This window comes from Coptis chinensis, unplaced genomic scaffold (genome assembly GCF_015680905.1).
Source record: "Coptis chinensis isolate HL-2020 unplaced genomic scaffold, ASM1568090v1 utg73_pilon_pilon, whole genome shotgun sequence".
Taxonomy (NCBI): Eukaryota; Viridiplantae; Streptophyta; class Magnoliopsida; order Ranunculales; family Ranunculaceae; genus Coptis; species Coptis chinensis.
The window spans coordinates 66,109-90,204 of NW_028238182.1; the positions used below are offsets into that span (position 1 = coordinate 66,109).

The following is a 24,096-nucleotide window of genomic DNA, read 5'->3' on the forward strand; positions in this document are numbered from 1 at the left end:
CTGCTGTTAATTTTTCCTTGTTGGCAGTCCTTTAGTGTGGATAATTGTTGTCTGGCTGGCTCAAATTTTGTGAAAAAAATTTGTAATTCTTTGGGCTCAACTATAAATGTGAGAACAAAAAAGAAATCAGCTCTCAACTTATATGAATCTACAGCATTTGAAATCTGAACGCTAGAGGTGTAACCCTCTGAAGGTAGTTCAGTGCTCAGTAGCGTAGAGCATAGACAAATACAAAAAATCAGTATGCTCTTACTGTGCGGGTCTGCAGTATCCAGCCTGAATACCGATCTAGTTATGTGTCTGGCTGGCCACACAGAGGGCAACTGAAGCACACAAGCATCTATCTTGGTTGAAGGATATCACCTCAAAGTGATGATTATTATTAATCAACAATATCTTGAGAGGACGGAGATATTAATAAAATCATGGAATGAATTTGGTTCAAACTTCAAGGTTTTGGTTTTAGAGTACATCTCAAGTCCAAAAGCAGACCTTTACTGAAATTGAAACATAAACCCCAAGCTTCAGAGTTTCTGAAATATCTCAGATTATTGAAAAAATTGCCTGCAAAAAAAATGGTCAGATTCTCAGTTTTGAAAACCTTCCATTTGGGAATTTTTTTCTCCTGAACAACTTCGGAGCTCTCTTAGCCTTCAGCTTCACTTGTTTCTTTTGTTTCGAAGCCTCTAGTGTTCCAGATATCACTTCTTTCTGTTTACAAGCATCCTCCTCCGTGATAGATGTCCTTTCTTCTGACTGTTCAGAAGTCCCTTCCTTTGACTCTGATGTCTCTTCTTTCATTTTAGGAGCCTCTTGCTTTTTGCTAGCAGCAACTTCTTTTTTCTCATAAGAAGCCTTTCGCTTACTTCTCTTGTTGATTTTTCCCACTGTATGAACTGGTTGAGGTCTTTTGCAAGAAGGCTTTTTGCTAGCAGCACCGACCTCATCACAAACCTTCGCGATAGATGTCCTTTCTTCTGTCTGTTTAGAAGGCTCTTCCTTTGAGCTGGATGTCACTCCATTCTCTCTAAAAGTGTCTTGCTTTCTGCTAGCAGCAGCAACTTCTTTTTTCTCAGTAGAAGCCTTTCGCTTAATTCTTTTGCAAGAAGTCATAACAATTTCGGCCGCTTCATTAGAAGCACCAACCTCATCATAATCCCCCAATTTATCATTGCTCTCAAAACCACCGAAAGATTTCACACTGCTCTTCTTATCAGAGATTACCCAATCTCTTGCAAAACTCGGTCGTACTCGGAAAATATGGACCTGTACGAGGAGTATTCTTTTGATTATACTCTTTCAGAAAAACAATTCACCATGAAATAAGAAATATAAATAGGATCGCAAAACTATTTTTTCCATTTTGCAACTCAAATGTCACAGACTTCATTACCAAAGCTCATGGAATAATAAGTCACTGAAAAGCTCAGGATCTTTTCAATTTCGTGGCTATAGCATGCATTTAGGAACGAGACAAGAAAATTAGGTCCTTGAGCATATTGTCCTGAAGTTCAAAATCAATGTGGATCTCAGGATGCTGAGTTCTACCCAGATGTAAAATAAAACAAAGAAAAAAAATATAGTTTGTGAATCATTTTTACTCAAAATGATAATTTTGGAAACAGCAAGTCGTAAAGTGATTAATACATATGACTGGTCGACTGGAGCACGGTAAATGAGAAAAATGTTAAAATTTGTTTGGATGACACTTCTTTCATGTACAGCAACAAGTGGACAATGGTGTGATTGTGTTACGACTTGCTATATAAAAATTCATGGGAAGGAAATGATCCAGCAAATTGTAAATGATGCCGTTTACAGAGAACTAGCAATCTACCATGCAACAAGATAAGCTAGGAAAACTTTGGTGAATTACTTTGCTGCTGTAACTAATTAGCAACTAAACTAGTAAAGTAATTCTGACCTAATGTTATAACTGTCTTGAGTGGCAATATGCTTAATTCACCTAGAACTCGGATGACAGTTTCAGATGGGTGTGGGTTATTTCAGAAGCAATAAAGTGTATGAAATATTCAGCTAGAACTACAAGGTATTGTTAGAGAAAAGTATACCATATGATCTATACAAACCTACCAATGAGTAAAAGCTGTAAATCTGAGTACTAAAGTGAATAATTCTATTTGATTTCCTGGTCAATTTTCTAAGTGCAATATCATGGGAGTTTACTACCACTGTGCCCTGTAATGTGAGTGCTAAAGTGAATACCATGTAGTGCCAGCCAATGAACTTTCTAAGTTCAATTCACATGTATATAACTTCTATAACTTTGTCTTCATGGCGAGTTCAAGAATAATATAAGTTGAATATACAAGTAGGATTTTACTATACTGTGAAGCAAGACAGCCTATCCAAGTAAAACAAACTTGCAAAGTTTATGCAACATATTTTAAGAATGGTCAAAGATTGAACAAAACCAGAGCTTAACAATGTTGCACTTATACAATATCAAAACTGAATATTTCCCCTTGACCAACAATTAAAAAAATGAGGGCAAATAGAGACTGTGAAACAATTAACTACCTGGAATTTGGCTTTTTCAACAAGCATGAAAACAACAGCATCTCCATCGAGCAACCTATGACTCAGGGAGAACCCCCTCCATCCTCCACTAAGGCCGCCTTTGTTGGAAAGATACTTTGCCTCAAATTTTACACCTTGTTCATCAACCAACTCCATCATCAAATCTTGTGATGGAAGGTGTTCTTTGCAAAAATCTCTCGGAAGCCCCTAAAGTAAATTAAGCTAGAATTAAATACACGCGAAATGAACGCATAATTACAGTAAATGGATAAGAAATATGAGATGGTAACTCACCAGCCAAAAACCTTCATAGACATGTGATCTGGTCATGGACTTCACGAATACTGGGTGTCTAGACTCTGCATCCCTTCCAAAACTCTCAGCAAGTTTGAGCAAATCATTCCTTTCCTCGTCGCTAGCGACAATCTGATACTCTGATGGTATTCCTGAGTGGCTGAATATTTGGGCAACAAACAATAATTTAAAAGATAGTTCATATAATATGTGCTAACAGATCACCTACAAAGAGTATATATAAAAAAAAAATTACCTTTTATTGCTTGCCTTTGTTCTTTTGTTCGAAAACTCCTTCTGGACCTGTTTAAATATACAATCGAAGCGTTTACATACATTTTAGTGCTTTATAAACACTTTCAACTGAATCAAACTAAATATATGAAACCATAATACATCATCAGGTGGTAATATATCAATACACCCTCACATATTTCTCATGCCTTTTTCTTCAAACACTTCAAAGAAACAATCTTTATATGGGCATTTCACCAAATACTAACAAATACTAACAAATCACAAACAGAGAATAAACAAGAGGAGAGAAAATGAGGAACCTGGAATCTCTTAACAGCCATGAGAAGAATAGAACAAGTGAGCAAGTAATACCAACGGTATACTGTTTTAAAAGGAAAAAGGAGATGATAAGGTTTGGTATTTTGTTTCTTTTTCAGATAAAATCATCAGCGCGGATTTTTAGGAGGGAAAAAATATGGAAATTTGGCGCTCTTTTTCTTTAAAATTTTGAAGGTCCAAAACTTGAATACATGTACATATTTTTTTTTTCTTTTGGCTCTCATTTTTTTTTTTTTTTAACAATTTTATATAATTTATTTACGTAAACAACAATTTTATATGAAGACCAGGTGGAGCAAATGTATTTTTTAAAATGCATCGGTTCACGATATCCTCAACTTGGAGAGAGGCAAATTTTTTGGCAAAAAAAAATACAACTATGACTTTTGAAGCCCTTTATGTGTAATTGTGTACCACGATGATATAAATAGGAGACTGCTTCTAGTACCTACTTTTGGTTTGATTGAGGGAGATATGTGCTTGATGAGGTGCGCTTGGAGGCCTACCTAGCAGGGTTGCAACAACACCTCATTAAAGTACAATACCCAATTTTTTGTTTTTTCTGTTTACACTTATCTTACTGTAACCCTTCCCTCTCTGTTTTTCTTATGCTCAATACAATTTTTAGCTCACTTTTAGAGGGAAAAAATACAATTTTAAATGATTGAAAATTGAAAAATGGTTATTTGTAATGGGAACTTATTTATGAAAACATAATCGGGATTCATATAATTGTTACCACACGACTGTGTTCTTCTTCTTGATCTCCCTTACGAATGTGTTCTTCTTCTTGGTCTCCTTTACGAGAGTCCTACCTCTCGGTCTATGATTTTTTGCAATATCTATTATATTTTGTTAGTTTTGTTTCGCCCAAAAGTTTGTAGTCCATAGCTAATTCTTCATTACTAGTTTTGAAATCAATTATTCCATCTATGCGTGCTTCTTCGATTGCTTGTATCCTATTTTGCTTACGCATTGGCATGACCAAAGTTATATTATGTATATATAATAATAATGGTTGGTGCTAGGTTGGGGAGTTGCCACAAAGTGCCGGCTCATCTTTAAGGCCAAAAAGGCAACCGCCTGAGGCCTCACTTTAAAGGAAAGCCTCGTAATTTCATATAACTTTACAAAATATCCAAAAACTTTATTAAAAATAGGTCTCAATTTACTCATTTTATGCACCTAAATAAATTACAAAAGATAGGACTCTCAAGTGAATAAGTCACGATTTTGTCACTATAAACATAAACATAAATGCAAAAGGTATAAAAACATGCATTCCCGAATTATATATTTAAAAATTTGTTTTAAAAATATATAATATAACAACTAGTTTGTAGGCCCGTGCATACACAGATTATTTTGAAAATTTGTATATTTTTTTTAGAAAATTGGGACTACCGTTTTAGTCGTTAACTCGTTTTAATTTTCTAGCAAATTATTTTTAATTAAGTTTTAAAAACTTATTTTTTCAATTGGGAGAGAGATTATGTTTTAAAAAGAAAAAGATTACTATAAGTGCTATAATTTGTTTTAATAGGAGAATAATTCCCGTTATAATAGGAGAGAAATTACTGTTGTAAAAATAGATTCCCGTTTTTAAATACGATAGAAATTTCCGATTTAATAGGAGATGACGTGAATAATAGAGTAGCTTTAATATTAAGAAATATGTTGGGATTAGTAGCCTGTGAAAATGCATAAATAACAACAACACACAAAAATTAGAAAGGAAAAGAGAAACTAGAAATTGATCATGGCTTAAAATGTAAGCAGCGTAGTATAAACTAAAGGTAACTGAAAAAGCTCTCATTCATTCATGGCGTCTTGGGCAATGATTATTAGAGCTATAACAATAAGAAGGCGCCACTCTATGCCTGTTCTGCACAAGTCTGTTGCTGTAAGTTGTTCACTTTTATCTGTTCCATTAATGAATGTTGATTTAAATGTTTCATAAATCTAAGAAGTCTGTGAATATTTCCCAGTTTTGTAGTAGCAGCACTGGTATTTCTGATACTACTAGGGGATTGCGTAGTGAGAATGAATGGGAAACGCTTCTGAGGCCTTTTGACCTGGAAGAGCTTAGGATATCTGTTTCTCGTATTACCCCATATCAGCTTTGTCAAATTCTTGCGCTTCCCATAGATGTAGTAACATCGTTGGAGTTATTCAACCGAGTTGGGACCCAAAGGGGATATTCCCATTCATTTGATGTGTACTATGTTCTAATTGATAAGCTTGGTGCTTCAGGAGAATTTAAGATAATAGATGGATTACTGCTGCAAATGAAAGAAGAAAAAATCGTGTTCAGAGAAGACCTGTTTATAATACTTATGAAGTGGTACGGGAGAGCCGGTTTACCTGGTCAAGCAACTAGGTTGCTTATGGAGATGAAGGATGTCTTTGGTTGCGGCCCCACGTTCAAATCTTATAATGTTGTTTTGGAAATACTAGTTGAGGGTAAGTGTCCTGAGATTGCTCCTAATCTATTTTATGAAATGCTGAAGAACGGTATTTCTCCTACTATATACACATTTTCTATAGTAATGAAAGCCCTTTGTTCGGTGAATGAGCTGGATTCCGCATGTGCATTACTCAAGAAAATGACAAGGCATGGGTGTGTACCCAATTCAATAGTTTACCAGACTCTTATACACGCCCTTTCTAAAGCTGGTAGAGTTGATGAGGCACTGAAGCTCTTGGAAGAGATGTTTTTGATGAGTTGCGTACCTGACGTAGATACTTTCAATGATATTTTGCATGGTCTGTGCAGGCTGGATCGGATACATGAGGCGGCTAAGTTGGTTGATAGGATGCTCATCCGTGGTTTCAATCCCAGTGCTGTTACTTATGGAATGTTAATGAATGGGTTGTGTAATAAGGGGCAGGTGGATGAAGCGAAAGCCTTATTGACCAAGATACCAGACCCCAATGTGGTGTTATTTAATACTTTGATCAATGGGTACATAAAGACTGGGCAATTTGAAAAGGCCAAATCTGTTATGTACGAGTTCATGCTGCCCATGGGATGTGAACCTGACATTTTCACGTACAACAGTTTAATCCTTGGCCTTTGCAAGCTGGGTTTTTTGGGTTCAGCCTCTGAATTGTTGCGGGAGATGATAATGAAGGGAGTCAAACCCAATGTGGTCAGTTACACGATATTGGTTGAAGGGTTCTGCAAGGTAGGTAGACTAGATGAAGCCAGTGATGCTTTAGAGGAAATTTCGGCCAAGGGTCTTGGTTTAAATGCTGTAGGATTCAATTGCGTTATACACGCACTTTGTAAAGATGGGAAGGTTGATCAGGCTATGAAAATGTGTGATAAGATGTCGAGTGTAGGCTGTAAGCCTGACATATACACATTCAATTCCGTAATTTATGGACTGTGCAAGGCTGATAGGATGACAGAAGCACTAGGGGTCTATCAGGACATGGTATTAGAAGGTGTAATTGCCAATAGTGTGACATATAACACCTTGATCCATGCCTTTATGAGGAATGGTATATTGCAAGTAGCACTCAAACTCATGAATGAAATGGTTTTCAGAGGGTGTCCCCTTGATGTCATTACCTACAATGGCCTATTGAAAGAACTGTGCAGAGAAGGGGCTGTGGAGAAGGGTTTGGGGCTGTTGGAGGAGATGAGGCAGAAGGGTGTTGCCCCTAATAATGTTTCTTGCAACATTTTAATCAATGGTCTATGCAGAACAGGAAGAATACAAACTGCACTAGAGCTTCTAAGGGATATGGTTCACCAAGGATTAACACCAGACATTGTTACATATAATAGCCTCATAAATGGTCTCTGCAAGCTGGAACGACTTAGAGAAGCCATGAACCTCTTGGACAAGCTGCAAGTTGAAGGAATTGTTCCAGACACCATAACTTATAATACTCTTATAAGTTGGCACTGCAAAGCAGGCATGTTCGGTGAGGCCAACTTGCTTCTGTATAGAGCAGTAGATAATGGGGTTGTGCCCAATGTCAGAACGTGGGAAATTCTTATCAACAATTGCATTAGACACTCTGTCGAAGAAATTTGGATCTAACACCGAATGCAGTCAAAGCATCATGCTATTTGGCATGGTCTAGCCGTGCCACCAGTTGCAGGCAATTACACCCTGCCTATTTCTTGTCAATTCTCTGGCAAGGATATATGCTGCTGACTAATTTCCATTTGGTTTTATGAGGACAATGATGACAAATTTAGAAATGTGCATCTGTGGTAAGATAGTTCTTGTGTACTTTTGCTAGTTTGGAGTATTTACATAATTGTCATCCATTATAAAATTCATATTTTGTTACTTTAATTTTTTTTTCAATTAGCACTGAGTTAATTTGTTGTGTTTTGAACATCAGAAGACATGCCGCAGTCAAGATGCTATGCAACCCCCTTATTTCCTAGTCTAGGGAGTCTTATGGTGAGATATTTATTTCTTCAAATCAATTGGAGTTCAATTTGCCTGGTTGTTTGTATATTTATTCATTATTAATTGCTTAAGAATCTATCTCATTATTTCTTTAGGCTTAATCCGTGAAGAAAGAGTTTAATACAATGAGCATCAGCGACCCGCTGGAACACGTCTATCCACTTACAGTGAACTTGTAGTGAAGCATACATTCTCCTCCAACATACTCAGAATGGCCAGAGGTTCCCCTTCCTTAGCTGATATGAGTATTTTCTTCAGTATGCATCTTAAATTGAATTTTCTATTATTGATAATAGTTGATTCATCACCTTCTCACAGAGTGTGCCCCCAAGGAGTAGAAACCACAACGAACCCGAAGATTTCTCTTGGGTCGAGATATAGCTTCCTAGCAAAATTTCAAGTTAGTCTTAAGAGTTCTTTAGATTGTTTTGGTGATGATATAGCTGCACATAGTAAGTATTGGTCGATTCATTTCTTTAGTCAGCATTTCTTAGTTAATTGAAGATGAGTTTCAAATGTAGGAAAAGTACAAACTTCTTACACTTAGCTTGGAGCTTAAGGTTTCGACATTGATTGTGCTTCCAATGCTTGATTTCAGGTACATATTTCTTCAATCATAGTGCCTACCATTTATTATTATTATTTTTATTTATTCATTTATTTTGTCCTATTTCTAATTGTTGTTGGTGCATTACTTAAGAGCATTTCCCTTAGGAACATCTTATGTACTGATTTCCTTTATGGTTCTTGGAGGATTTATTTTATTGAATGACCATACTTGATCAAATGTGTGCTTTTTTGGCTTCTTTGCTTGACTGTGAAGTAGAAATATATTAAGGCTAACCTCCTCAATGGGAAATTAAACTGTTTGTTTCTTAGTTTCTTTTAGTTGGCTAGTTTGTTCAGTTTTTGGTATGGCCTGAACTATTTCGAAGAATCCGCATGTTGATTAATATGCCATTTTTTTGCGTAGTGTCTCTTTAATCCTATCTTATAGTTGACTATGTTATAGCAAGAAATGGGGGCTATTTTTTTTTTTCTTTTACCTATTCATGGTACTTAAAATTAGCTTAAGCTTTATGATGGCTTCAAGTTAACTAACTCTAGAGTTGTTTTTCTTGTTTCCATTCTTAAATTTTTATCTATATAGGAGTAGAATGTCACGGCCCATTCAAAATGACTGGATTCATGAACCAAACCGAGTGAGCACTGTGTACAAACAAGGGGTAGACGATTTTATTGATTTAGCAAAAGAAAAGTATGAAGGGTTTACAGCATGTCCTTGCCCTTGTACAACAGGTCGGAATGGGAAAAGATTGGTGTTTGACGAAGTCCGAAGGCATATAGTTCAAAATAGTTTTGATCTAACGTATACGGTATGGTCCTTACATGGTGAAAAACGATCAAAGTATCTTGTGGTAGACATAGTTGGAGATGAAAACATTGAAGATAGAGGACTTGGGTTAGGGAATCTTGTTGATGCTGCTTATGGTGTACATGAAGGTGGAAGGGGTGATGTGCATGGAGGGGATGGCGGTCAAACTTCTGATTTTGAACGACCTTTTGTTCCTGAATTAGATTTGGGTAAAAAGTATGCGGAATACAAACTAAAAGCCGAAGAAAAATTATACCTTTCATGTGAGGGGCTTGTGACAACTCTATCTGCAGTTGTAGAGCTTCATGACTTAAAGAAACAGTATGGTTGGTCTGGAAATAGTGTGAGTGCACTCTTGTCTATGCTAAGAACTTGATTACCAAAAGAAAACACTCTGCCTGAAAAGTGGCCAGTAATGAAGAAAATGTTGACCGACCTAGGTATATTGAATTAAACTAATTTATATGCTTGCAGTACATGTAACATTTATATAACTCATTGTCTGTTTTCACTTTTCAGGTTGTTTCAACAGGTCCTACTCCAAAGTGGGATGAGGGCTTTGCATGGGCACTAGATAGTCCTCCAAAAGGTAAATAGATTCTGATAGCTTAATTAAACTTAACTATTATCTGAAACTTAAACTGACCTAATTATTATTTTTAATCCAATGACAGAGCTCATTCGGGAAAGTAACAATCCAGATGATACAGACTATTTTGTATATAGCCTGCAGCAGTAGAGCGTTGTCTGAAAACATACAAACTATTTTGTATATAGTGCGCTATGTCGCCTGAATGTTTTGAATGGCCAGTAGCTAGGAATGGCAGGTCTGGTGTTGTTTTCTTGTTGGCGGTATGGAGTGGATGTTGCAAATTGGTTGAGTTGCTCATGAGAGTCCTCTTGTAATGTGGGGCTGGTTAAAGGGACATGGCATTTCATCTAGTTGACGACCTGCTGATCTTAGCTAAAGTTGTTGCAAGGTTGGTTCTAGGTTTGCTTCCTTATGCATTAGTTATTAAGATTTCAATTTGTCTCAAGTAGTGAACCAATGTTGAAAGAACTAATTTAGATTTTGAATCTTGCAGTGCTTCTTTGATACTGCAACTCATGTTTCTTCTGGTTTGTTGCAACTGTGTGGAGGGTGTGTACGCACCTTGATATGTTATGGGCCATGCCAACTAGGTGGGGTGCTAGGCCTGGTGAATATTGCAGCTTAAGTCTTTTGATCTCTATCCCTCTAGAAACAGATAATGATAAGTTGAGGAGTTATCATATTATCAAGCAAAAAGAAAAGAATATTAGTTTTGGAAAATAAAGTTAGAACTAGAACTAAAGGACAAAATAAGAGAATTTCTCTTATGGCTTACGCCTCAATCAGGTAATCTTTTCTCTCTTCTTAAATTGCATATTGACAAACTCCTATCTCTTAGTTTATACCAATTGAAAGATTGAATACATGGAATTTTAATATGAAGGTGATGATATCAATCATGTTGCAAGTGTTGATTGGGTAGAAATTTCCAGCACACAATTGGAGGATCTGCCACTAGATTAATTAATTGGTAAGAGTTGTTTTCACCTAGTTTTTCCTTATTCATGTAGAGAAGCACCCAAAATACACTTGATTAGATATATTAATCGTTTTCACCAATTTTGATTATCAGTTGAACATTTGAAGTTTCTTTTGAAAATTTTCTGACGTATTGGATTTGGGTAAGGAATTAAACCCAATCTCTCGACTGGTTTTCTGCCCAAGTTATTAAGGGTACATTTTACCTCTTGTATTTTCTGGATGAGTATTTCCTACATGATATAAGACTATAGGCCAAGATTTTGGCTGTCCAAATGCTCTCCTTATGGCCTAATAGATTTGAATATCATTTTTATCGCTTAATGTATCGATGTGAGTACGGTTCTTTTTCTTAGTTAGTTAACGTAGATTGAATTAAACTCGGTGTTTGATTTCATTGGATTAGGACATATACCAATGAACTGAATTTAGGGTGTTATGATGTTGCCAGTAAGCTTAGAGAGGGGAGAGTATTTGCGGACACAGGAGAATATATAAGGAGATACATGTACATTTGGTAAGCTGCTCATCTGACGCCAAACATTTTCTAACGCTAATCTCACATCACAATGGCATCACAAATTGGTGATGCCAAAATGCCGTCACAAAAAAAATTGATGCCATATTTGTGACACCAAAATGGTGTCACTAAAATTATTTTCGACGTCACAAAAAGCTGTTTTGGTGTAGTGTTAGTTGGTTAATCAGTTTCTTTCCTGTCTTCATCCACGCAGCAATCTTCATCTTAGGATTCATCTACCCATTGATTCTGCTTTTGTTTACATGCATCAGGGGCACCCTCCTCCAGTAAGCTGAATATGTTTTTGATTGCTTTTCAAACCTATCTTGAATTAAACTGTCCGGCAGGTAGCAGCCCCTGTTAGGCTTGGCTGTTTGCCTGTTTTGTTGGGCTTCCATTGTTAGTTTGAGGCACATTGGAAACATTTTTATAGCCCCTTGTATATTAGGAGTTCCTTTTTTTTTTCAATAAATTGTATTATAGGAGTTCCATAGCAACCTGTGTTGGTTTCTGACACCTTATGTATAAGGGGGATTGCATTCTGCAGATTTCATTGTTGTTGCCTTCCCTAGAGTGCTGACGATGACTTCAATGTTTTCATCCTTTACGAGATCCTGATTCTGCTGTCTTCCCTACTGGATATTTCAGCCACGGTCTCAAGTGTAACCGCCTTTGACTGGATGGACTTTCTGCCGCCAAAATATTTTGGTTTACTGGAATCGAATTAGACAGATTTGGTTTCTATTGATTACTTTTGAAGTTTTGGTATGACGCAAAATGCCAAAATTCATGCCACTTTATATGCTTTCCCTGAGTTGTGTTGTAGAGCAAACAATATATTACATGCTCGCCTCTTTTCCCATTGAACTCAAAATAAAGCACAGTAGCCATAGAACAGCCAAGATATACCATTTACTGTCTGATTCACATATGAATGGCTTCCATCTTTTTCCCAGAGGGCACACTGATCCATATTCCGTGGAAAAAGAATTCAGGTATAATGTCATCTATCGAAACAACTCCAAAGAGTGTTCTGAGACATGCATACTGACTCGAATGAACTTTGAGCACAGATACATCCATATCATCATAGAGTCCACTATCATCTTATAGTTTCTTTCTTTCTTCAACTCCCAATTGACGTGTTCTCTGTCATATTTGTTTAGGTTGCGTTCATGGTTTTAATGCATGTTTGAACAGATACATCTCTCATAAGCATGGTCACGACTCTGTTTCACAACTTCGTTTCTATAAGTTTACTAAAATCACTTTTCTTGCCATCTCTACCACAGTTCTTGTCCAATTGTTGCCGTCTCTATAAGTTTACTAAAATCACTTTTCTTGCCATCTCTATAATCCTACCAAGAGTAAAGCTAGTGTCTAGACTTGGTAGTTTCCTTGGGCTATCAATCTATCCAAGTTTTTTAAGGGACGTCGGTATATTTACACTAATATACATACTGCATTTTGTGCGCAAATTCTTGATTTCCTATGTCGAATACAAGCAGCATTCTACTTAGTAAATCCGTATATGACTTCAGAATATCTGATACACCACACCACCCGATATGAAGCCTACCAATTGAGGAAGGAGAGGGACTGCGGTTCACATTGAAAACAAAGGGACGATCAAGTCCAACCGTAGCAAATTACGATGAATGTTGAATACTGAAATTCATCCGGACAGACTAGAAAATAGATGGATGTTGAATGATTGAACCTATTAAGACTATTCTTACCTTAAAAAACACGCTCTCATCTACAGTTCTGCAATAGTGGTAGGGATGAGTGTGCCGATATGAAAATCAAAAACAAAAAGAAAGAGAGAATATCAAAATGCAACGGAGAAATAACACGGTTACATAATGACGCCCAAAAGGGCAATCCAGCCTTGCGGGCGCCAAGTATCTTTTTCCTATCCTATTTGAGGCAGGTTTAACGAAATGCAACTGATCATTTACCAGTTACCACCAAGTATGAAATAAGTTGATTCTGTGCACGTCATGTAAGAAATCATTCGCGTATCATGCAAAATTAGCTCCAATAGATGAGTATACCAACAGTGATTCCAACATTTCATATCCAATTCATGCAAACACCATAAATCAATCATAATAAGCTGATTTCTCGGTCTCAATACATTCACAAATAATTCCAATAAAAGACAGGTATTGATGAGCAGCTATAGCTTGAAAGAATGAAGCAGCAACGAGCTCAGCTAGACACATGATTCATATTTCTGACAATCAGAGCACATAAAAACAACAAACTACCAAACTTGGGTACCCCAAATGTACTAGTAATTAGGACACGGGAATTTAAAACTCATACAGCCATAAGCATAAAGCACCTTCTCCTACTATAAAAACCAATGAAGGAGAAGTGACACTCTAATTTGACAAAGCGGTAACATAACTAATGTTCATCCTCGCCCTTAGGTGCCTCCTTGATCTCGTCTGGCCCATCATCCTGTAACAAAACCATCCACAAATTTGATAGTCAGTTCACAAGAAAAGTATACACTCACAATGCAGGACAAACAAAAATTCTCAATAGACAAGAAGAGCAGATGCAAGACCTGCATGTCAGATGTCCACAAAGTGAGGTTATCTCTCAGGAGCTGCATAATTAAAGTGCTGTCCTTGTATGACTCCTCCCCTAGGGTATCCAACTCCGCAATTGCTTCATCAAATGCCTGATCATTCACAGAGTTAAGGTAACAGGATTACAGGAATGTGTGAAGATAACATCACCCGTTAACCAAATGATATTATGACCAACTTCTTGCTTCAGAAATGTTAAAAACTTTGTCAGCATAAAGTAAAAAACCCAACTGATTTAAACATCTTTTTCTAGTGCAAACACAGATATGAAGTAATTTGCATAATAGGTTGAAATATCAACTCCAAATAATACCAGCAAATCATGCATACCATTACAATCAATTGTTGTCCTCACAAATGTTCCAACATAATGCCTATCCAGAAACAACTGGTAATATGAACGTGTGAGTACGACACTACTAGCTAACCAAACATATGATTATGATCAAGTTATTTCTTCAAAAACTGTGAAAACTTCAACCACATCAATATACTTTCAATAAATGCCGTACACAACTCTTTTTCTACAGTCAAACACAAATACGACATAATCAAACACACCAATACTATCTCCTTCACAAATGTTACAACTTCATATAACCAACCAACCACAAAAGGTTAAAACTTTTTCAAACCATTCCAAATCAACACACCAATAAACAATATATATATATAGAAATGCAAACCTGTTTTGCAAGATTGCAAGCACGATCAGGAGAGTTGAGGATCTCATAATAGAAGACAGAGAAGTTAAGAGCGAGTCCGAGTCGGATCGGGTGAGTTGGAGCGAGTTCAGCCACAGCAATATCCTGCAAAAAAAAAAAAACATCAATAATATTAAACCCTAACCCTAATTTATCAGATCTGAAATGAATTAATTAAAAAAAAAAAAAAAAAAAAAAAAAACCTGAGCAGCTTTGTAAGCAGAGAGAGTAGATTCAGCAGCTTCTTTACGTTCAGCACCAGTTTTAAACTCAGCAAGATAACGATGATAATCACCCTTCATTTTGAGATAAAAGACCTTGGAATCACCAGAAGAAGCAGAAGGAATGAGTCTGGTATCAAGCAAACGAAGAATACCATCACAGATGGATGATAGTTCAGTCTCGATCTTAGATCTGTAATCACGGATGATGTTCACGTGATCTTCATTCCCACGGCTCTCTTCTTTCTGCTCAATCGATGAAATTATACGCCAAGAAGCACGACGCGCACCGATCACGTTTTTGTACGCGACGGATAGTAAGTTACGTTCTTCTACGGTTAATTCTTCGGCGTCAACCGTTGTGGTTACTTTCTCCATGAACTCTACCATCTCTTCGTATCGTTCTGCTTGTTCTGCTAGTTTCGCCATGTAAACGTTCTCTTCTCGTGCTGCTGCCATTGTTTTGAGATCTGGTCTGTTTTTTTTTTTTTTTTTTTTTTTTATTTGAATGGGAAGAAGGAGGAGAGAGCAAGTTGAAGACAAGGTGAAAAAGAGAGGTGGCCCGCACACGTGGCGGATTATTATTGGTTTGGTCCTTTATTTTGCCATACTGGATATGATGAAAACTGTGGGATGGTTATTCATCTCAGCCGTTGAGTTTATTTATTAGGTTATTCGTTTTATTTTTTGTTGAGCATAAACCAAAAAAAACACCAAATTTTTTAATCAAACCAAACACCAAACTAAAAAAATACCACCCATTTTTTTTTTGGAGAAATATCAAATTTTCGACATCAAATTAAGCAGTTTTCGATAAATCACGTAGCACACGCAGTTTTGAGAAAACCACACCACTAATGGTTTTCTCAAAACCCAAGCCCACGCGGTTTTGTATCGCACATCAACTTTCTTCTTTATTTTCTTTTCCAATCTCTCGAGATTTTGTGAAAACCTCCATTGAAGATTTTTTTATTCAACCCACCGGTGTTAGAAAAAATCGCAAATTTGATACAACACGAAAGTTGGTAACCAAATTTTGTGTTTTTTTTTCAGATTTTCATTTGGTGTTTTTTGGTATTTTTCATCAAAATGAAAAAAATGAAAAATCCAAAAATCGGGGTTTTGGCTTGGCTGATTTGAAAATTTAGTGTTTGATACTGAAAAATATCTCTTCTAAAAATGATAGTATGTTATTATCATATAAAGCCAACAAAAACGAATATTTATCTCCTTTCAAATCACATTCACAATCACATTTTCAATATATGACTCAATTAGACGTATTAATACTAGTTTTTCTTTTTTGTTTGGGTAGTTTTGAACTTTGAACTTTCAATTTTCAAGGACTGTACTTCACTGGAAATGTTTAATGACTTGTGCATACGCATTACGCAATACATGACCACATCAGACTTGAGAACAAAAAAGGGACGGAGAATTGAAGACGGAGACCATACTTTGGTTTGTTAAATCAACTAATAAAACAAAAGCAAATACAAAATACCTTCACTTTCATATTTGACTGATCACTTCGATACCAATTTTTCAAATTCATTCTTGACACTTCATCACCAATCTACTATTCCACAATCTCGGCAATCCTAAATGGTTTTGGTATTGGCTCGTGATACAATTCGTAGTATAGCCAAAATAGTGAAAATACTACTCACAAGTTTACAGTCATGCAACTGTGCATACCCGGTTAAACAATTTAGTCTAGTCAAGTGTTCTCACTTCGTTAGCAACCAACATTATTTTAGCCTCCATCACAACCAAGTTTCTTATGCATCCGGATGTAATCAGGCGCATTATTTCACATGGCAAAGACAACCCACCCTTTGCTGTGTGTGAAGCAAAAACCGACCAGAATTTATGCACCTCGGCAACCTAAAACAATGGCATTACTAAGTGCTTTTTTCTTACAGTAATTATCAAAATGTCCTAGCCCAACTAAACAATTTTTTTTGAATTATACTTAATACTATAGATCTCAAACTTTTGATTGAAAATGTAGAGTCCATAGCATGCATGGAACCCACACATACTCCCATTTTTTAAGGTAGCAAACGAAACTACAGTCTAATTTACCCCAAGACATATAAGCATAAATAACAATCTTATCACAAAAACAAACCATATCTTAAATCAAAATTCAGAAAATCTGGGTTACGCAGTCTTAAGCAGCAACAGATGGCTTAGAGGCAGCTGAGAGTCTAGACCTCTTCTTTGCTATGCTCTCACTGCGGCGTTCCCTCTGCTCCTTCAACCTGGTGTTAAGTAGCTTCTGATACTCAGCTGCTTCTGTCTTGGCTTTTGCAATCTTCTTCTTCTTGTCAGCAATTCTTGCCCTCTTCCTCTGCAGAGTCAAGGGCGTCACCAATCTCTGTATCTTGGGAGCTTTACTGCATTTCTTCCCTGCAACCAAAGAATCCACAATTGGTGAACAGAACCACAGTAAATCTATAATTCCCTATTACTGAATCCAAGCAACACTTGAAAACAGTAAACTGGACTTCATTTTTATCCAAACTAGTGTTACTTGCATTGCCAGCAATGACCTTCCATAGAAGGTGGGAGCAACCCACTCCAAAATATCTTAAGATATGATTAGATTTCTAATTTTACATGGAATGGGCTTTATATATTTATAGATGTGCAAATATATTATTTGATCAGAATAAGACCATAGAATGGTTCGTTCAAGAATTCCAAGTCAAGTATCATTCAAGTTTGGTCAATCCTATTGCTTTTGTTCTGTTATTCATGGAGGCATGCAGGAGAAATAGGGATTTGTCTCCTAAGGTCTCTACTTAAAAGGTGGTTCAGAAAGATACTAAACACCATACAGATGGACATTGGATATGAACATGCAATCTCACCTGCTTTGTTTGTGAAGGTTCGACGGTATGTGTTGACATACTTGCGAACATCATCCTCCTTGGAGAGATTGAACAGTCTCCGGATTTTTGGTGCTCGCTTTGGACCTCTCATCCTTGGCATCTCTATATCAGTCAGTCCAGGGAGATCACTTTCACCCTTTTTAACAATAACCAGGTTCAACACCGAGAGGTCTTGGCTAACAATGCAACCACGGACAGATTTCCTCCTCCTTTCACCAGTGCGCCTGCCATGCCCCCGGAAGCAAGGAGTACCTGCCCAGACAATTCACAATACAATATACATCAGTGCCTTCTATACATTAACTAGAAATGAGAGTAATGCACAAGGAGTATACTACCAACCTCTATGCAGCAATAGACGGACACGGCCAGGAGTGAGGACTCCTTGCTTCATTGGAAATCCTTGCTTGTCACAGCCCCCCATGATCTTAAAAACATAACCCCTAAATTCCTGAAAACAAACGAAATATCTAAAATAAAAACTTTGCTTCGACAAGTTTTTTGAAATCAAAATTTATGGCTATAAATTACCTCACCCAAAGCATCTCCGCTGACCTCCTGAGAGATCCTCTTGTCATAAAATGCCCGGCTGTATTATCATATATGTAAGCACATTTGAGTCAATGAAAATTATAGCATCAACGAACAATAAATAAATAAAGATGCAAATCAACAAATGCAGAAAATAAAGCTTACAGCTTCTGGTCATCATCGATTTCGAGCTTTTTCTGGCAACCAGTGGTTGGATTTGCAATATTGAACTGTAAAAAACAACAGAACATAAACATAAACATAAACATTGAGATTTAAATAGCAAACACAACATACGGATTTCATTTTAAGACTTGATCAAACCTTCATCTTGTTGTTGAATGGCAGGCAGCGCTTACTACTTGCTTTCTGCCCCCCTCTATTATATCCCTTCCTTTGGGGGTACCTATTAGGGTTTTTTGTATTGGGCTAAAGGCCCATAGGCCCATGTCTCGGTTTTTTCACATATTCCAAATTTCATACTAAGATATCTTCTTGATGGGGAGAGGGAGGGAGAGGAGAGGAGAGGGGATGAAGAGAAATAACATAAGAGATGAGACGATTTATTTAAACCAACCAACTTGGTTTTTGTCCGCATAACCCCCCCTTCTGCCAAGATCGTTTCGCTCCGCTCACTTGATTAACATAATTTGTTACAAATAAGAGCATCTCTATCTCTAGGTGATGGGAGTATCGCAAGCATGTTTGAGGCCGAAATTTGAAAAGAGTGTTTTCAAATTTTGACCAATTTTAGGTGGAGGCAAATATCAGTCGTAAATTTGGAGTAAAGTCTACTATGCGACATTGATACTGTCCCCGCGACATTGATATTGTCGTCCCAAGTTGAAAAAAGTTTAAAAAAAAAAAACATTCTACCATTTTCATTGTCGCGCAAATTGAAAAAGTCAAAATAAATAACCCACACGACATTGGCAATGGCGCGACGATTGTCACTATCGTGCCGCATCCGCATCAGGATCCAAAATCACAAATTTGCATCCACGAATGCGGCTAGACAGGTGATAATTCCGGATTTGCTTCCACCTAGAGATGGTTTTCTGCGAAATTTCTAATTGTTGAGGCAAATTTGAAAGTGATACTACCACCTAGAGATGTTCTAATAGGTTAGATGTATTTAGTAGTATTTTGTTGTTGATCCAAAGAATATTGACCCTTTTTATATGGTTTTCACCAATAGTGTCCAATAGCTACAATCTTTTATTCATAAGATGTAAGGAGAAACTTATGAATGCACTAGTTCTTCGTTTAAATATGTTCTCCAAATCACAAAAGTTTATTTTGTTATGAAAAGTTGCAACTGTAATTGTACTAACGGAAGAAGATCTAGCAGCTTGACATTTTGTGATTTTATGCATGTACTCCCAGTCACCACTTGTATCATGGGAAAATACAACCAAAAATTCGTCCAATTGTCCCTAAAGGAGGACTCTTGCTATACAATGGGTTGCCAGAATATGATCGTTTCCTAACGTGCAACATAATAGTGTTAACTTCACTTTTGTATTTTTTTTTTCTACAATTTTTAGGATGTCTTCAATTTTCAGAAACGCAGCATTTGAGCGTGGTGATATTTTCTTGATTGTGTAACATCCAGATTCTTGAATTACCTTTTGATCTTGTCTGCTTATAGATTATGACCTTGCAGATCACAGTGAGCCAGAAGCTCCTTACAATTATTGAAATAGTCCGGACTAAACAGATTTAAGGGGGGAAAAGGTCTAATGCACATAAATACGAGTTACAGAACTGTTGTTTTTGAAGTAGCCAGGCGTTTCTTTGACCATTGCTGGTTGCTGACAAGTAGCCATTGTAAGGTCAAGAGACACTGTGAATCACATATCATACTAAAATATTTCTAACAGCTCGTTTTATGGCAAAAAATGGAAGGAATTGAATATACATGTCATGACTAGCAAACAATCAGAAAACATATATCGAGTTATCTGTCTTGTCATCAAAGTTACGACAGATAACTCGTTCAACTGTTCAACTCTATAAATTAAATCATGGTGACATGGAGAGTAACTGGAGGGACCTTAGTTTAAGACTAGCAAGATTTCACTGGTTGGAAAATAGATGGTGGAAACTCAGATCACATTTAATCTCCAGTGTACTTTTCTTTAAGTAGTTATTGACAAAGATGCAAAAGAGTATGTTGTATGCCATCCTATGCGACCTTCTGCTACCTGAAAATCTCATAAGTTCCAGCTTGGAAGAAATTTATTCCTTGATAGAGTCAAACAATGAATGGCATTGGCATGTATGGTTAAGCCACAGTTCTAGCTGCTACCAACCCGACAGATAATGCCGCCCCAAACAAAGCATGCAAGCGCACACAATAGTATTTGGCCATGAAGATTTTGCTTTTATCCTGCTCATGGAGTAAACAAATTTGCAAATCAAGGAATAACACAACCCAATAGAGAAACCTAAACAGAAGGCAAAAGAACTCTTTAGGGACATTTCCACCTTCTTAACTTACAGTGTGGTTCTCTTCAACAAAACGAACCACCAATATTCCGATGGGAAGCGTCAGAGCACAAAGACCCTGAAATGTGTATACCAATATTCAGCATGAAAAGAGAGAATGAGCCAATTAGAATAACCAAATCAGGCACATTCTTTGATTGCAATTATCAGTTTCTCACAGCTAAATAACTTGGTAAAGACTCACAATGCATGTAATCGGAAGAGATCTGCTTAGACCAAGTACAAACAAAAGTGAATAGAGTGTCACTATTGCAACTTTCACTATTTCAGAACCAACTTTGGTGCCGATTCTGACCTGCAATTATCATAAAAGAAGAAGATAATCACAATATGCAAGAAGTCACCATTTACTTTTCTATCTTCTGTTGTCTGATTATTTTTACCAGAGGAGACATCTTTCCAACAGCTCGGTCTCCATCCACCTGAGTTGTGCAAAATTCATATGAGATGATCCATATCTCCGAAACAGATAAATTTGTATAGTAGGTGAATCTTAAAATACCTGATGAAAATGGCTACAAAAGAGAATAAGGGAAGTTGTGAAGCCAACGAGAAGTGATGCAGATATGACCGTGCCAGTTAAAGGAAGATGCAACATTTCACTGCTAAAACAGTGCAAGACCACAGGAATTAAGAAGAGCATATGCTAAAACAATTAAGAGCATGATGGCAATAACAGGAAAACCGAGATAACCTTTTCCTACTCTGCAATAGGTAGAAAGCTGTGGTAGCAAATGGGCCAAAAGCTGCAAAACACAACGGTTCTCCCAGGCCTTGGTAACTCAATCTAAAAGGTGGGCACTGTAATGGTATTTGGAGAAGTGAGCACTAGGTTCCTCCCAAATTAAACATGAAAGCTTAGACTAATAAATGAATGAGAAAACAATCATCCACTGTCAATTTAACAAACAGAACTTCTCAAAATTACATATCATCAAATATTTGTCAATCCTAACGAACACGAAAATATGGACCATAATTATACCTGCATTGAACATCAATTTTCTAGACATTAAAATGACTAATAAGAGTGTTGACTGCGTTTTCTTTCCAAGATAAACTTGAATAAATTCCAAAATTTGCCAAATAAAGAGTATATACCTGATAGATATAACCACATATTATAGCGCAAAGGAGTAACAATATGGAGCGGACATTTCCTGCTTCAGCACATGCCAATGTAAGACCCATGAAGCCAAAGGCAAGCAACGTGTATGCAGAAACAAGAGTTCCTGTACGACTTTCGCATATTAAAGACCCTGTTAACTTCATATTTTTCATGTACTGACTAAACTCAATATTATTTATGTACACAATGAGAACAGCATAGTTACAAAAGAGAAATGAAGGGTGGTTTTACCTGCCAACCATATTCACAACGGATTCTTTCTTGTTCTTGTCTGCTCCTGTATCAAAATCGTAGACATCGTTGCTGCGCATCAACCACAACTCTTTTTAAACAAGTCAGGAAAGTATGAAAAGTGCAACCATAAAAGAAGGAAATAACACTACACAATCTGTCTAGCAGAGCAAAAAAATTGTACGACAAACCCAAGGCATCAAATATGCATAAAACATTTGTTTGGATTGATTGCTCTATGGTCCCATCTATAACATTCCTTAGTGCATTTGAATCAGTGATGAACCAGTTAATTCAGAAGAATCTGAGTGATATATGTATTTTCAGATATGTTCTTACAGATGCTTAGTTTTAGTCACTAACATGCGCTCAAAAACATAACTGACACTGTTATATGGCAAGTAACATTGGTTTCCTTGTTTTCAATACCATACACATTTCTGTGCCCATAAGTTTTCTTTTGTTTAATGCGCCTGAGTTAAATCATCACATCAAGGTGTCGGACATGACAAAAGCTCATTAGTTCACTGACTTCACTCCTTTGGAACATTAATGAAACATACCTTAAATTGAGCCAAGTGATGACAAGAATCGAGGATGCCAATAACAAAAAAAATCGGCTAGCTGAAAAGACGCCTACTTGTAAATAAGCCGTTGCACTACCTACCTGTCAATATAAAGCATAAGATACTGAAGAAGTTTAAAATGCAGTGCAAAATCTAGTATATACAATGGTTGCCAGCTTGCTATATATGAACAAGCATGTTAGGATGTTAGGCGAGGAAAATAAAATTGGCACTTTAGAGCTTATAAACATAAAATTATCCTAAGCACTTACCCACTACACACGTAGTAATGTTTGCAAATTTGTAAGGTGGGGTATGTACGAAATGCCCCAGATATTCGCAGATTCATGACATGTGGAAAGACGCATATATAGGAGGAAGTCTGATCCTAATTGCTAAGAAACAAAAATACAAGGCGTGCCATAAAGCAAAGAAGTAAAGATAACTAAAAACACCCAAAATCCAATAAATTATTGAAATTTATAAAAATCCTATTTTCACTAACATCAATTGCTCAAGTGGAGCCTCAACAATCCATCACTCTGGACTTGTAAGATCAGTTTCATGTGCACTTGACATATAAACACGTGAAGGTCTTAAAGCATTTTTAATCACTAGTAAGAGAACTTGAAAGGCGAGTGCAAACAGTAGAACTCACAGTTAGAGGAACCAAAGCGACAGAGTAGATAGGCAATTTGATTGCTCTCCATATCAATGCTGACTTGGAAATCTTCTCTTCTTCTTCTTCTTCAGCTTCTTTATGGGCACTTTCAGCTCTGTTGTTGAAGGAAGCTTGTTGAGGTAGCACCCCTTTCCATCTTTCCTTGGTTTTAATGATAAATTTTTGAGTAGAAGCAGAACCATGAGATTTTAACCGTGGTGTCACTGAGCTGGAGATAGGAGTTTGAACTGAATAGGAGCTCAGAAGTGGAGAAGCATTTACAGTAGTAGAGAAGAAGGGAAGCAAATGAGTGCATGCCATTTGCTAGCTCGTTATCCAAGTTCATCAATCACTGTAACAGATAATGTTAGAAAAATGACAAGCATGGGCAAGTTAGACATTTGTCAACATGCATGGTCTACATTTCACCTTGGCGGGAATAGAAATGTTGTCTTCCGAGATATTTTTTTTTCTTTTAAAACATTACATATAAGTAAAATGCTGTTCACCCCTATTTTAATAGCAAAGTGATGCGTACTGTTTTCCGTTCCAGCATATTTTTGGTGATGCATGTTTTGTATCATCGTGTCATAAAAATGATACATGATACATATCATGTATTGCCAATCATTTTTGGGAAAATGTTTTTTGAACTCTTCACCTAAATGATATATATTATTATCTGTCAAAAGTCTAATACATGTCATATATCAATCATTTATAGAAG

At 36.7% G+C, this 24,096-nt stretch overlaps 6 protein-coding genes across 16 annotated transcripts; 2 read left to right on the plus strand and 4 right to left on the minus strand.

The window, feature by feature from the left end:
* Nucleotides 1-397: 397 nt before the first annotated feature.
* On the minus strand, nucleotides 398-3,460 carry LOC147472774 (uncharacterized). Its single transcript, XM_086588283.1, has 5 exons — nucleotides 3,393-3,460; nucleotides 3,092-3,138; nucleotides 2,836-2,995; nucleotides 2,542-2,748; nucleotides 398-1,266 (listed from the first exon to the last, which is right to left on the minus strand). Exons 1-5 carry the CDS (start codon nucleotides 3,411-3,413, stop codon nucleotides 580-582), a joined length of 1,122 nt encoding a protein of 373 aa, XP_086444409.1. The 5' UTR covers nucleotides 3,414-3,460; the 3' UTR covers nucleotides 398-579.
* A 1,542-nt stretch (nucleotides 3,461-5,002) lies between these two features.
* Nucleotides 5,003-9,286, plus strand: LOC147472775 (Pentatricopeptide repeat (PPR) superfamily protein). 9 transcript variants are annotated; one of them, XM_086588237.1, is made up of 7 exons: nucleotides 5,003-5,314; nucleotides 5,400-7,642; nucleotides 7,777-7,838; nucleotides 7,943-8,068; nucleotides 8,166-8,299; nucleotides 8,369-8,445; nucleotides 9,147-9,280. In XM_086588237.1, the coding sequence occupies exons 1-2, from the start codon at nucleotides 5,234-5,236 to the stop codon at nucleotides 7,464-7,466; spliced, it is 2,148 nt and encodes a 715-aa protein (XP_086444363.1). In that variant the 5' UTR covers nucleotides 5,003-5,233; the 3' UTR covers nucleotides 7,467-7,642; nucleotides 7,777-7,838; nucleotides 7,943-8,068; nucleotides 8,166-8,299; nucleotides 8,369-8,445; nucleotides 9,147-9,280. The 9 variants fall into 9 exon arrangements, with proteins under 9 accessions (XP_086444363.1, XP_086444367.1, XP_086444365.1 ...); XM_086588241.1 differs by having other exon boundaries at nucleotides 8,166-8,247; XM_086588239.1 differs by lacking the exon at nucleotides 9,147-9,280 and adding an exon at nucleotides 8,998-9,105 and having other exon boundaries at nucleotides 8,352-8,445.
* On the plus strand, nucleotides 8,453-12,276 carry LOC147472776 (uncharacterized). The gene is made up of 8 exons (XM_086588243.1): nucleotides 8,453-9,565; nucleotides 9,742-9,811; nucleotides 9,897-10,202; nucleotides 10,308-10,600; nucleotides 10,698-10,784; nucleotides 11,244-11,309; nucleotides 11,527-11,599; nucleotides 11,860-12,276. Exons 1-3 carry the CDS (start codon nucleotides 9,005-9,007, stop codon nucleotides 9,959-9,961), a joined length of 696 nt encoding a protein of 231 aa, XP_086444369.1. The 5' UTR covers nucleotides 8,453-9,004; the 3' UTR covers nucleotides 9,962-10,202; nucleotides 10,308-10,600; nucleotides 10,698-10,784; nucleotides 11,244-11,309; nucleotides 11,527-11,599; nucleotides 11,860-12,276.
* Nucleotides 12,277-13,375: 1,099 nt separating this feature from the next.
* Nucleotides 13,376-15,449, minus strand: LOC147472777 (14-3-3-like protein). Its single transcript, XM_086588248.1, has 4 exons — nucleotides 14,823-15,449; nucleotides 14,602-14,724; nucleotides 13,891-14,007; nucleotides 13,376-13,781 (listed from the first exon to the last, which is right to left on the minus strand). The coding sequence occupies exons 1-4, from the start codon at nucleotides 15,297-15,299 to the stop codon at nucleotides 13,728-13,730; spliced, it is 771 nt and encodes a 256-aa protein (XP_086444374.1). The 5' UTR covers nucleotides 15,300-15,449; the 3' UTR covers nucleotides 13,376-13,727.
* Nucleotides 15,450-16,836: 1,387 nt separating this feature from the next.
* On the minus strand, nucleotides 16,837-19,378 carry LOC147472778 (small ribosomal subunit protein eS6). The gene is made up of 6 exons (XM_086588227.1): nucleotides 18,596-19,378; nucleotides 18,437-18,501; nucleotides 18,272-18,329; nucleotides 18,083-18,191; nucleotides 17,720-17,992; nucleotides 16,837-17,255 (listed from the first exon to the last, which is right to left on the minus strand). The coding sequence occupies exons 1-6, from the start codon at nucleotides 18,599-18,601 to the stop codon at nucleotides 17,017-17,019; spliced, it is 750 nt and encodes a 249-aa protein (XP_086444353.1). The 5' UTR covers nucleotides 18,602-19,378; the 3' UTR covers nucleotides 16,837-17,016.
* Nucleotides 19,379-20,178: 800 nt separating this feature from the next.
* Nucleotides 20,179-23,719, minus strand: ABC4 (UbiA prenyltransferase family protein). Of its 3 annotated transcripts, none has more exons than XM_086588222.1 (10): nucleotides 23,367-23,719; nucleotides 22,706-22,809; nucleotides 22,143-22,214; nucleotides 21,884-22,022; nucleotides 21,477-21,583; nucleotides 21,285-21,384; nucleotides 21,166-21,204; nucleotides 20,967-21,077; nucleotides 20,775-20,840; nucleotides 20,179-20,663 (listed from the first exon to the last, which is right to left on the minus strand). In XM_086588222.1, the coding sequence occupies exons 1-10, from the start codon at nucleotides 23,688-23,690 to the stop codon at nucleotides 20,559-20,561; spliced, it is 1,167 nt and encodes a 388-aa protein (XP_086444348.1). In that variant the 5' UTR covers nucleotides 23,691-23,719; the 3' UTR covers nucleotides 20,179-20,558. The 3 variants fall into 3 exon arrangements, with proteins under 3 accessions (XP_086444348.1, XP_086444347.1, XP_086444349.1); XM_086588221.1 differs by having other exon boundaries at nucleotides 21,285-21,387; nucleotides 23,367-23,713; XM_086588223.1 differs by having other exon boundaries at nucleotides 21,285-21,387; nucleotides 22,706-22,805; nucleotides 23,367-23,707.
* Nucleotides 23,720-24,096: the final 377 nt, after the last annotated feature.